The sequence below is a fragment of the Lutjanus erythropterus genome, chromosome 3 (genome assembly GCF_056507025.1).
Source record: "Lutjanus erythropterus isolate fLutEry1 chromosome 3, fLutEry1.hap2, whole genome shotgun sequence".
NCBI lineage: Eukaryota > Metazoa > Chordata > Actinopteri > Lutjaniformes > Lutjanidae > Lutjanus > Lutjanus erythropterus.
In genome coordinates, this window is record NC_139319.1 from 18,211,832 (window position 1) to 18,225,897 (window position 14,066).

General features: G+C 39.5%; 1 protein-coding gene across 1 annotated transcript in view; it reads left to right on the plus strand.

The window, feature by feature from the left end:
• fbxo41 (F-box protein 41) overlaps positions 1-14,066 on the plus strand; it is a 72,864-nt gene that overhangs the window by 20,461 nt on the left and 38,337 nt on the right. The window contains exons 2-3 of the mRNA XM_084715255.1: positions 871-1,669; positions 4,128-4,357. Coding sequence (XP_084571381.1) covers positions 1,121-1,669; positions 4,128-4,357 — 779 coding nt within the window. The 5' untranslated portion in view covers positions 871-1,120. The remainder of the gene's footprint in view (positions 1-870; positions 1,670-4,127; positions 4,358-14,066) is intronic.

The window sequence follows — 14,066 nt, forward strand, 5'->3', positions numbered from 1 at the left end:
CTGTTTAGATTAAATATTTTGTAACACTATTTGAAGGAGCATGCATAAGACTGGCATTACACTGTCATGACACCTGTCATGACCCATGAAGGAGCCTTTATGAATGTTTATGATTGCTGTCATTAAGTGTCATTCAGCTAATTGTCATTTCAGTGCAAAGTTGACATTGTTTGAGATGTATTTATTGTGACAATTTGACCTTAACCAAGACAATAAGGTCTTTGTTATGACAACTTGACATAATCAAATTTAAATAAACTGTTTAATGGTTTAGCTCTGAACTAGCAAACCACTGTCTGTTCATCAGCTAGCTTTGTCAGCTAAATCATCTTGGTACTGCACTCTACTGTTAACAAACTGGCCTTATAACATTTAATGACATCTTATGGCAAGTCCAAATGGTACCACTTTACTTTAAGTCCAGGAAGTTATTCACATCATCACAAAAACATGTGACATTGTAATAAAACTCAATGACATCTTCAAGAGGTCTAAAATGTACCACTTCCATTGAGGTCAGGGAAAATATTCTTAATACACTTATAATGGTCTCATGACAGCCAGTGTCAAAACCAGCCGCATATGACAGTGTAATGACAGTTTTATGCACACCCCTTCAAATAAAGCATTACCAAATATTCTGTGTTTTTGTGTGCCAATTATTGTCTTAAAAAGGTGTGATGTTTGCTGCTGGCTGTGCAACAAATTGCCCCTCGGGGATAGTAAAGACTTTGACCTTTGTCATCAACTTTATGTCAGCATTTTTTTTTTAACTTGATCACGTTCCAGTTGTCCTTTTGATTCTCATTCTCAGCTGATGTTACACCAAAAGATACACTCACTCACGTATCTTTCTTGCTCTGTTTCTAGGAACTCAGGCAGGGGAACCATGAAGGATGAAATGAAGAGACCAGTTGAATGTTGCCACTATGTGTGGTCTTGTGACTGAGCTGGGCTCCTCCTCTGCACATGGGATCTCTCTTCTTCTTACTGACTCGCTCTAGCCGCCCCGTTTTCACCATGAGAGGATCTGTCAGGTGTTTGACCTCTGTGCCCTCATACTGGCACCGCTGTTGTGCCGCGTGAGCGCCCCCCTCTCCTCCGGCAGTTACTGCACGGCATGGCCTCTCTGGACCTGCCATACCGCTGTCCTCGCTGCGGGGAGCACAAGCGCTTCCGAAGCCTGTCGTCCCTACGTGCCCACCTGGAGTACAACCACACGTACGAGACCCTCTACGTCCTGTCCAAGTCCAATAGTGTGTGTGATGCCGCTGCTCTGCTGCCACTAGTGGCCGAGGGAGCTCTCCTCACACCCGCCAACAACAACGACCCCTTCGAGCCTCTCCGGCCCTCAGCGTTAAAGGAGCGCCGCTTCCCTTGCCGTGAGCTTCCTTGTGCGGACGACCTGAGTTTGACCCCGGCTAACTCCAACACTGCAGCCAGGTACATTCCCAATGTGGAGTTTCCCCTGGGGGAGATTTTTATGAAGAAAGCCATGACATCCGCAGACCCAGGTCCCCATGGAAACCCCAGCACAGCTGTAGCAGTGGCAGCTAATGTAGCGGCCAGTGCAGTGGAGGCGGCCTACGAGGAAGGCCTGGCCAGGCTGAAGGCACGGGCGTTTGAGCGGCTGGAGCTGGACGAAAGGCTGGAGAAGCTTTCTGAAGAGGTAAATACAACAATATCATTATACAGACATACAGAGCTGGATTAAACATTTATTTAGCTCTAAATAAACAACTTGAACACATAACTATCACACAGGCAAAAACTGGATGCAAACTATCTGTATACGTAGTGGCCATGTTATTATGTGTTGTATATACAGGGTGGTGGTAAAGGGAAGTTCAAGAATGATTTTACCAATGACAACTTAACTCTGTTGGGTTGTCGTAAGCAACTGGACTGGTAGTTGTCCAGTTGCCTACGTCAACCCTTTCTACAAATACCATGGCCTGGATGACTGAGAATCTTCACAGGCCTGTTGTATAGCACATGAGAGAAGTTAGACTCCAGGGTTTTCTGCCAGAAAGCCTTTTCTAACATGTGGTTACACACAGACTTCCCACGTCTCTCTGACTTTAATTATAATCTAAGTAAAGGAAAAAATAACTGGGAAAATCAGGAAAAGAAAATTATTTCTAATAAACGAAGAAGGTCCTTTGTGGTGATTTTTTAGTGAAGAGTGAATCAGCTCATTTCATTTCATCTGAATCCTCCTGTGTGAAGAACTCCTCCACCCACCTCCACCTGAACCATTATTTTCTCAAGTCTCAAGGTGATTTTTTTTTTCTTCTTTGTGTTGTACTTAAGTCTGTATTTATTTTAATGATTTATTTTAATGATTAGAGAAGCAACCACCACAGACCTGCAATGAACACAGATTTTTAACTGGATGATGGTATATCAGGAAGTAAATAAAATATGAAACTTGGGACTGATACATCTAAGTTTAATCTGTTATTTGTCTCAACTCCGGTATAAAAAGATCAGTCAGATTAACTGCAGCGTTCAATAAGTAAATGATGCCCAAAAAGGAAGCATGTCGGCTGGTTAAAAGTCTTCCATGAAGACTTGTCTCATGTATTTTTGCTCATTGCTCCTCCAAGATCCCTCCTTGCTCCTCGCTCCTCAACAAAACAACAAATAAGAGGCTTGGGATGTACCCATTGAGAATGAATAAGATAAAAACAGTTAACATTTTTCAAGACATTTTTGAGAATGATTTCCCAGATGTTATAATCACATATAAATTGTACACAGTTGCTTTTGTGAATGTAGAGAAAACAATATCAACAGAGGGAACTTGTACATAAGGAAACCTGTATTTCAGATATTTATATTTTCAGCTCTCTTAATCCCTGAAATGGATGGGTGGCCTAGATAGCATTTCAGGATCGTAAAAGTGTGTTTTTTGCTCCTGGTTTCCAGTTTTGATTTTTGCAGGTGGGTTATTGCACAGGCCAAGAGGCCCTGAAGGAGAATCACTTTTTGCTTGGACATTAAACTGCCCACAGTTCTCTTCCTGGTGTTCTCAGTCTGCTTCGAGAAATTTGAGCTCGGCAGCAGAGAGAAAATTAATGAGGTCGTCACAGGCATGCTCCGAATCTGATCAGTTCCTTGTAAAAATCATTCCCACATTTTATCAGTAACCAATGGAGCTAAAGTAGGAGTACCATGTTGCCTGTAAGGAGCTTAGCAGCTGCATAATTGTAATCAGGAAGTTCTTTGCTGACCTAAATGAGTGCATGGTGCACAATATCAATCAAGGAATGAAGGAAAAAGACTTTAATAACAGTGTCCAAGCTTTTAGCCCATAAATGTCTTGTTTTGTTTTGTTTTTAAAGGTGGTTAAAGGCATGACTGGACTGCTTTTTCACACTCAAACAAAAGTCACATCTTTGGACAAAAAACACGCTGTTTTATAATTTGAGCACTTTTAGTACAAGTATATTGTCAAAGCCAGTGTTGTGCAAGTTCACAGTTAGAAAGAGCCCAAAGTTCGGTTCACGCACATTAAAATGAACTAATTCACATTTGTAGTTCACAATTTTGAAATCTGAACTATCTGAATCTGAAATCTCCTTCTATCAGGGACACTGAAGTCTTATTAATGATCTCATAGTAAGTGGTGCACAGGCTTTTTTTTTATCAGCTGATGATGTGAGCGCTGTTATCCCTCTCGGAAGTGAATGTCGCTCACGTTCACATTCATTAATTGCAAACTGATCTGTTCCGTTAGCCAGTCACAAAAAATATGAGCACGTTCAATAAATGCCACACTTTTAGCGTGTTCACGCACAACGCTGGTCGGGGCCACAATAACAATTTCCGATTTGTTTTGATTCATTTGTAATGTTCTCATAATGAAGTTTTCATCAGTGCATTTTGGCTTTGAGCACTTTTCAATCTAATTTCACATTTATGAATAAATTATTTTCTTTAAACTGATGCTTTAAGATGCATGTACAAAATGTGACTATGTGAAGTTATTTGTGACAGAAGTCTTTGCTGATGAATGTGTTAATTACTTAGTTAATGACCTCATTAGCATAACCAGATATGTTTCATACAATGTTGTGATTATAGTGGGCCATGTGGCAGCTGAAGCGTGTCTTGTCTTGTAGGTGGAGCAGAAAATAGCGGCCCGTGTAGGTCGTCTTCAGGCGGAGCTGGAGAGGAAGAGCTCTGAGCTGGAGCGGGCCAAGCAGGAGAGCGAGCGGCTGAGCCAGGAGAAACAGGACCTGGAGGACAAGGCCTCCGAGCTGTCCCGGCAGGTGGACGTCTCTGTGGAAATGTTAGCCAACCTCAAACAGGACCTGGTGAACAAGGAGGAGGAGCTCAATCACAAACAACAGTAAGTGATACGCTGTGTCTGTTGGCTCTGAGCTATGGCTGGCCTTTTGATGAGAACGTGAAGACATATGGTTTCATTAAAGCTTAAATGATTGTTGATTAATCAGTTGCTTCATTAAGAGATTATTTATTGCAATTTTTCATTTATCAAGCAAAAATGGGAAAAATACACTGGCTGCAGCTTGTTTTCTTTGTCTTCTACTACAGTAGATTAAATACCTTTTGGTTTTAACTGTTTACAACAAACAAGCAATTTTACCTTAATGTATGATGATAATAATAATTAATAATTAACTTTATTTGTATTACACCTTTCATACAAGAAATGCAGTGCAAACTGAAAAGAAATTACATGCACCAAGTACTTCACATAAAAAAACATAGGATTAACATAAAAACAGGGATATAATTCCATAATGAATGTAAAATAAGAAGGAAATAAACACTTGATAATTACAGGAAAATTCAGATAAAGATGAGAATAGAATAAATCTCCACATGAAAATAGACATAATTTAGCATTTGCATTAAAATAAGGATAGAAATAAAATAAAATGTATGCATAAAATTAAGTAAAATGCAACATTTTAAAAGAAGTGCAGCAGTGCATAATAATGAAGCAAAGTGTAAAAAAAAGTTTCATAGCTAGTTAAGGGCTAAATTGAAGAGCTATGTTTTAAGCTTTCTTTTATAAGCAAGCTTGAAGCTTATTGGCTTACAATATTTTGAGTGAGCTTGAGTGATCACTTGTGATCGGATCTCATTTCCCCATTTTATATGCAAATAAACAGTTTGGCTGATTTGTCAGTTGAATGACTGTTACTGTCCATTTAACAATTCAATATGAAGATTTGACCATTAGTTACTTTTATTTTTAGTTCAACGCTGCACTAAACTCCTCTATCAGCTCACAGTCAGATGATATATTACACCTGCGCTGTCAGCAGGAGGGTTCGGTGGTGCGCTGGGATTTTATACCTGAGCTATTTGCAGTACACACACTTAAACTTTTTCTGACTGTGTGGAAATGGGATGTTTTCACACCACGGTTGACAAAGTCATTATTGACACAGTCAGAGAAAGTAGAAGTGTGTGTCCCAGCGCGCCTCTCTCCTTTCTGCTCTGCTCAGCAACACGATGTGTTTTACAAGGAAAGACGCGATTTCAATGCCGAATTTACAAGAATTCTGAAAGAATGTGGCGCAGACCACCTCCAAGCGTGGTCTGAGCGATCGGTTCTGATCCTGGGGGCGTCCACACCTGTACTCACAGCTGTCCGTTTGTGATCGTATCACCCAGGATGCATGTTAATACCAGGTCTGAACAGGGCCACAGTTACAGCCCTGATTTTCATTGTGCGTCCAAAGAATAAAAGTGAAAACTCACAGATTTACGGCTGCTTTTATGATGAGTTACATCATCTTGTTGGTCTATCGATCTATCCATCTCTCTTGTTTATACAGAGGTTATAGTCCACATGGCCTGTGGTAGAATAGAATGAAAAGTAGTAGCAGTGAAGAAGTAAAACAATGAACACCACTGAATACAAATTTCTCCGCCCTTGATCTCAGCACAGGCAGCTCTTAACTACTCTCTCCTCACATTTTTATAAAACACATTGTCATGCATAGAAACATTCACACACGCACTCCTCTCCTTCACCTCTGCCTCTGCGTTGATGGTGTAATTCTCAGTCATATCCGCCCACCAGATGTGGTCAGCATCTGTCCCACTGCTGTCTCCATATACCGATGCCCTGCAGGGCTGCTTAGCTGCTCATGCTGAATGGAGAGTTGGACGGGAGCAGCTGGGTCGGCAGCAGAGGAGTCTAGTTGCTCTCACGACCCCCTGCCCCCCCACCTCCCTCTCAGGCCGGTCCCTCCGTAAAGCTGCCATGTTGCTTCATGGACTAATTAAAAGCACGGCTGCTGTAAATAGAAGGAGCGCTTGGATATAAATCAGAGCGTGGGGTTGCAAGTTATAGCTGGCACTGAACATGATTTGGAGCTCTCCCACAACATGGCACACAGAGTGACCAGGCTTTGTTTTTCTGATTTTCAGAGCTTTTATTGAAATGAATCCCAGAGTAATTTACTGTGCGCTTCAAACATTAGTTCTATTTTTAGTTTTACTGGCTAGTTTCAACGCATAAGATATGTTGTTGTCACTGAAGATGAGTCAAAACGATATGCCCTTTTTCCTCTCTTCACTGATTAGGTTTTTAAAGATGCATGGCCTGAAATTTCCATAAACATATTCTATCAATGTCAAAGAGTCACAGCATTTCTCATTCATTATTAATTATGACTGTTTACAAAGGGAAATTATGAAGCAAAATCTAACGGCAAAAGAAGGCTCTGGAAACAGAAAAAATAGATTTGTCATTTTGTGTGAAATAAAGCATTTCATTTTCAGAGAGCAAAGTAAATGTCTTAAAAAACTGAGTTGTATCTCACAGAGGCTCTACTAGACTCTATGGGTAATAGCGCTCTCAAACCTCATGCACGTACTTCCCCACTAATAATTTTCATATTCATTGCTTGCTAATCAGGATGTTGCTACCAATACCTGAGTGCCACAGTGTGTAAGGAACTGTCCCCACTGTCCCTAACGGCAAACTGGCCCATTGGCATGGACACAAAAAACTGTCTGGTGAGGCGGATTTGTGAATTAATCTCCCAAACCTATAGACGGGCGAGAAGACACTCCCATTGTGGTACACTTTACAGGCAGTGTAGCTGTGTCAAAGACTTTGTCCAGTGGCAGGCATAGACACTGTTAGATGAAGATGTAGATGCAGTGAGGATGCTGCTGTGTCACACACACATTGGAGAGTGTGTATGTGCTTGGAGAGAGCTATTACCCATAATGTCCAGTAGAGGGCTCCACCTGTGCTTAAAGATTTAGGGTAAAAATATCGTAACATTTATTTCTGTCCACTTGTAAAGATTAAGGTGTAGTCTTCTCAAAGCCTCTGCAACCACAAATGCAACCTCTTTGCTGCTTTGCTTTTTGCATCTATTTTCTTTGTTAAAGTGAACAGCAAGTGCTGATAAGTGTCATTCAAGGCTCATATTAAAGTCATCTGGTGCCCGTACTGTGTCTTTATCTGGTGGGACAGCCAGCCTCGTCTTTCTATCTTCCTCTTGCTTTTTATCACTTGTCTTCGGTTTCTTTATCAGGCCGGTGTCAACAGAAGGTCAGAGACAGAAAGGCGCCTCTAATCTCGCCACAAACACTGCACATGTCACCTCATTGTATGTATGTGTGTCTCTGAATGCGCCTTTTATGGATTCTTAGTTAAGCCACCGATGTCACAAAGGTAATCTGCATATCTATTTCAAGGCTTTTCGGGCACTTATGGCTGCAAATAACAACCAATATCATTATCCATTAATCTGTTGTTTAATTTCAGTTACTAGTTTAATATTTAAAATGTCAGAGGATAGTAAAAATACAGGTAATAATTTTCCCAAATACCAAATTTAACAGAAAACTCTTATCACTTGGTCCACTTACTTGGTTTTTCCCCAAACTTTCAGTCACACCTCATGGCCTTCATTAGCAGATGAATTTGCTCAGTTGTCATGCAGATGGTTACTTGTTAACAGGTTATACTTTAAACAAGGGAAAATTATAACCCATGTCTTTGTTCAAGGATGACTTTGGTGGTGGACGTGAATGTACTCGATCTTTTGCTGGTTGTCCTCTGACGCCTGGTCAATGACTTTGACCCCCTCTCAGTCGAGGGCTTGGTTTTCGGTTCTGGTGTTCATGTTGTTTGTTTCAAGTGTTCATTCAGTCTCTTGTTCAGGGTCCTTGCTGCTTCACTGATGTAGCATTCTTCACAGTAAAGTGCTTGTTTTGTTCAGCCAGCACTCCAAAAACCTTCAATTTCCAGTCATATAAAATGAAAAAAAAAAATAGAGAAGCTTTTATCAAGCAAAATGAAGAAATTAACTAATCCATTAGTCAACTAGTTGTCGTCTGTTGAGTTTCAGTGCTGTGAACTTCTGCAGTTTAGTTTATTTTTCATTTCTGTGTCATGCCAAACGTCTGGCCCATCCCACATGGGATTTCAAGTCTCTGTTAGAAAATAAACAAAACACATTTTCTGGTAATACATTTATAAACTTGGGCGCAGATCCCAGTGGGGATGGAGGGGTCCACCCCAACTTCTTGTTATTGTTTCCTCCAATAAATTATGCAAATAAATAATAAATCAAATCAAGTAAATTATGTCATTAAAGCTGACTCCACTTTTTAAATAATTTGCACATATGTCACTTACCTGTGAAAACAACCTCTGTAGTGCTGGGACGGTCAATATTTGTGTGTCTTTGGCAAACACCACGTTAGTTAATGATGTTGCTGAGTAAAATAGATTTAAGTGAATCAGAAAAGAGTCTCAGTGATGATGTAACTAAAGATTTTACTGTGAAGAAATATGGCCCCATCACAAAACACTTCTTTGTAGAATGGAGTTTGGTTCAACAGCCTGTCCACTTGAAAATCTGCCGGGAGAAGAGGGTATTCTAATTTATATTGCACTGACCTGCTTTATAATAATGAATTTTGTAAACAGCATAAAGTTTTGTATCAAAAGTGGAGCTGAAACTGACCTGTTGTCTGCTATCATGCCCCTTATGGTTTGCACTGAAAAGAACTGTTACATACACTTCACTGAGATAAAATTTCCCCAATGCGTTCACCAAGTAACTAGCCAACTCCTTATTGGTATAATTCAATAGCAATTCAGTTTAGCATCAGCCTTTCAAAAAACATTAAAATATTCCACATCATTCGAACATTATTATTCAATGTGTCAAGACGGTTGACGGAAGGTTACATCAGCTTTTCGATAGCCAGCATTCACACCTGCAATTTATTCAGAAACTGTCTGCTCTAGTCTTTTATTTTTTATTTGAAATAAATTTGAAATAAACTGTATTCTCATCTCCCATGCTTTCTCTAAGTAACTAGCTAGTCAAAAGGATTCAAATGTGAATATCAATCTTTGTGCATCATCTATATTTACAAAATGAATATCTCTTGCTATCTTGCTAAACAAAGTGCTATGCACTTCTTAGTGAAACAAAAGGACAGTAGAAAACAAAGCAGGACTTTGAACAATCAAACAGCAAATTGAACAGTTAATGTAATTTCTAAATTACAATGAATATGTACATATCCCATAAGTCATCTGGGTTGCTGAAGGTGTTAACATTAAAAAATTACTGTATTTTCCTTTTCATAGTCAGACAGAGACAGTTAAACTTGTAATAGAAATAGACTTTGCTGATCATGTGATAGAATGACACAAAACAGTGTTTCACTGGGTTGAACAAGCAGAAGACAAGTGTGCTTTTCTTCTTTTTAGTCCCCCCTCCCTGTTGTAAAGGTTACAGAAGCTGTGTTCATGTTCGCCCAAACCTGGCAGCGTCAGACTGGGAAGGTCACTCTTAAAATCCCCTGCCTGGGTTGTGTGACTGCCTCAGAGTCATGCCAGTAGCTCAGTCTACCTCTCTCTACCTCTCTCTCTCTCTCTCTCTGTCTCTCTCTCTCTCTCTCACACACACACACACACACTTTTTCTGTCTGTGTCTCTGAGGAGAAGCTGGCAGTCAAACAGTAAGCTCATTCAGACTCTAAAACACAGAGTCGCTCTGAGGTGGAAAAAGAGCATCACAGTCAGTGAATGTTCAGCAGCGTTGATGACTAAGCAGTTGTTAACAGACACAGAGCAGCTTATTGGCTTAAACATGGTGGCCTAACAACCTTATACACTCTTTGATACTCACCAGTGACTTTGGAGACTCTGAAACTCTTTCAAGGAGCAACACGATGTACATCAGCGGTATCAAATGCTAAAGAGGCGAGTCACCTCACTGTGTGTTGCTATGCAACCAGAGGGAACTCCTACGAACTGGCTTCTGCTGCCTTAGCAGTGCTATGCATAAAAATATGACACCGACCTAATAATTTATTCTGCAGTCAAAGATGCTGTAAATAATTATGAAAAGCACACAGAGCGCCTCAGGTACAGTTGGTCTTCTTTTTAATCTCGGCATGCAGTTTGAGTTTGCAGCAGAATTCATTCACAAGCAAACACAAAAACACACTCCATGCTCTGTAACAGTCATAGAAAATACATAACGATAAACATCACGCTACAGTGTAGCAGTCAGAACTGAATGAATAACAGAGTTCCTCAAGCATGGTTGTTAAGTGGTTTAATATAGCAGCTGGAATAAATGAGAGCAGCTGTAATCAGCAGAAAACTGGAGCCTGAGGAGAAATGAAGAATGGTGGGACGGTTATCTTCATCATTTCAGCACACTACAGATTCACTTGCATTAGGAAAACGGCCTCATTTTGTGTCTGTCGCAGAAATATGTTGAATATTGTCGCAATCTTTCCGACCTTTAATGATTGCTTGATGACATGCAGCAAAGCTTTATTTAGGAGCTGCTGTAAAATTATTATAATCACTAATATGCCAATAGTCTTATTATTGTTTCAGTGGTTAAGTTTTTCAGAAGATCATTTTCAGTGTAGTGAAATGATGGCTGGCTTCACTGCGTGCTCCTGCAGGAGGACATGAGACTGTGTCCTCCAGTGGCAGACAGATTATCAGCCGCTGTTCTTTTAATATTAATTGTTTCTCCTCTCGTGGGGAAAGCTGGTATGAGATGAACGGGGGGGTTGATGCAGTATCATTTACACAAGGGTAATATGTGCAGTCCTGCTCTCCAGCCCAGAAACTACCCTGAGTTAAAACGATAAATAAATTAGTCAATCGACAAAAGAATATTATGCAAAATTTAAGACATTTTTCAAGCTAAAGTAACAAACGTGTCCATGTCCCATCTTCAAAAACATTTATATTTTCTGCTTTTCTTAATTTTCTGCGATTTTATGTGAATTTTATTTTTTTTTACTTTTGGCATGTTAGTCAGGCAAAACAAGCAATTTGATGACATAATTAAGGAAGCAGACTACAGCAATGATTGTGTAAGAAGTTGTTTATAATTCTTTATTTATTGGGGCAGTGCACACTAATAAACATTGCTGTAAATGTGCCACAGTTATGCAAGAGGCTATTTTTTACCTGTACTCCTTGTACAGATGTTACGAAGTCACCCTAAAAAAGAATATTATATTAAAGTTATTCAGATCATTTATTTATTAGCATGCAGAGCAATAATAAAATGTTAATGTAGAATATAATATTAATAAATATCATACAGGACATTGTAGTAAATTGTCAGATACTATTTAGAACATTCAACACACAAGTATAGGTGTGCCAAATTTATTTGTACTGTATAGCACCTTTCAACAACAGAGTAAAATAGAATAAAACAGGTCAACCAATAGAATAAAATTTGGCTACAGTGCAGCAAGATATGAATAAATAGTCTGAAATGTAGCAGTGGCCTTAAGACTTTGAAAAGAACTGAGAGACGGAGGAAATCACAGGTTTCTTCCAGGTGCAAACTGCTTCAGTGCTTCTCCATGTTTAGTTTTGACTCTGGGGACGTTAAAAAGACCAGTCTCAGATGATCTGAGAGGTCCAGATCCGTAACATAGCAGCAGAACATAAGTATATTTTAGCCCTAAACCATTCAGTGATTTATTAAGCAACTGTATTTTAAAATCAACATTTTGACAAACCAGTGTGAAGATCTGACACCTGAAGTGAATGTGGTCCCCTCTCCTGCTCTAAGTCTGTTCATTTCTGTTATATTCTGATAGGCAGATTTTTTTTATTGTCTAAATGCGGATGTTAAAATTTAGTTCCATCATATTTTGGCCTGGTTTGTGGTCTTTAATGTCAGCAACTGAGGCTGAGAACTTACTTTTAATCATTCTTCTTTCTGCCCAAAGACAATCTTTTGAGTTTTTTCTTTTTAAAACTATCTTTAGCAATACATCTGCCAAACCTTGTGGCTGTCAGGATGTGAAGAGAATATCAACACATAAAACAAAAATACTCCTTAAATACTTGCACATTACCTACCCCATTTTTAACTGGAGAACACTTTGGCACATCCCGTCATTGATTTGTTCAAAGCACATAAAACAAGACAAGCATAGCAACGGAATTAGGAGCGATGAAAAAAATGAAACAAGCCAACATTATGCTCTATTATTAGACATTAATCGAAACATGCAAAGCAGAAGACAAACATAGAAATCACATACAGAACAATATGTATATAAATCATTTTTTGTTTTGTAAAATCTTGGGTAAGTAATCTCAGAGTTATGCTCATTATCTCCCACCAGGTTCATTTGAAACCTTGATGAAGGCCTGCCAAGGTCAAAACTGCTCTTTTTTTTAATTGTCATGAACTTTAATCAAAACCCATACTGTACTCCTGCTCCTCTACACACGAGTGTCGGAAGTTTGCTCTTTTGCGCACGTTTGAAGACATCACCTTTGGCTTTTGGACATTTTGATGGGTACTTTCCACAATTGTCTGACATTTTACTGACAAAACCACAAAACAATTAACTGAGAAAATAATCAGCAAAGTAGGAGATGATTTAAATAATTATTAGTCGCAGTGCTGCAACAAACTTGCTTTGTGAAGCTTATAATGTTCCATTTCGGTTGAGACTGTGTTAGAAAGGTGATCATTATGGTAATTTTGTAGCTGTACGTTTTGGCATTGCTGTGTCCTGTTGTATAATGTTGTTCCTCATATACTGTACAAGTAGTTGTTTGTATAGATTGAGCAGGTTTTCATGATCTCTGTATATGAAAAGGGAGTAGAGTGGTACAGAGAAAACTGTGCTGTCAGGTTTTCATATCATATTCAGCACACACACACAGTTGCTGCAGTAGGCCTCAACCCCGAGGCTTGATTTATTCCTACAACCAGCTATGATAAAGCCAGAATGCCCCGTGCAGCATGAGAGAGCTGAAAGCTCTGAAGGCACCACAGAACATGGAGGAGTCTTTGCTATTTCCTGTCACCGTGTCTTCCTCAAAAAACAAGCTCGTTTTTCACCGAGCAGCAATCTTGAATGCAAAGTGAAGCTGTCACGGGGGCAGAGAGAGAGAGCTCGCCTCATTAACGGCAGTGTCTGAGAGAGAGCAGCATGTAGTATTAGCCAGGCAAGACTTCTGAAGGCTTTCTAATGAAAAGGAATCAGAGTAAGAACGTGACCTGCAGTACAGCTAAGAATGTGGAGGGTTTGGACTTGAAATTTAGTCTGAAATCTGCTATAAATATTGCTGTAATCAAGTGTCTGTGTTTTAATAGAAATGCTACAGCAGTGTGACTCAAAATATGTCAAAGCACAAGACAGAAGAATAATTTGTCCAAACCCCGGAGGTACAGATGTCATGTGAGCCAGTTAATTGTTTGGATGACGGAGAAACACTGCAGAGCTGATGCTTTCACAAACACTTTCACACAAATACGTGCAGAGAATAAATTGTACAGAATTTATGTGAAATGTGTTTATAAACAAGAAGTTTCCTGGAATTCCGCACAGTTATTGGTAACACTTTAAGTGGTGTGCATAAGAATGACATGACACCTTTATAACCATGGCATGACACCTATCATTAGCATGAAGGCATCTTTATGAACGTTTGTGTAATCATGTAATTTTTATTGCAAACTTTGCGTTGTCTGAGATGTCTTTGTTTTGACATTAACCAAGATAACGTTACCCATCTGTGTCTTTGTTAT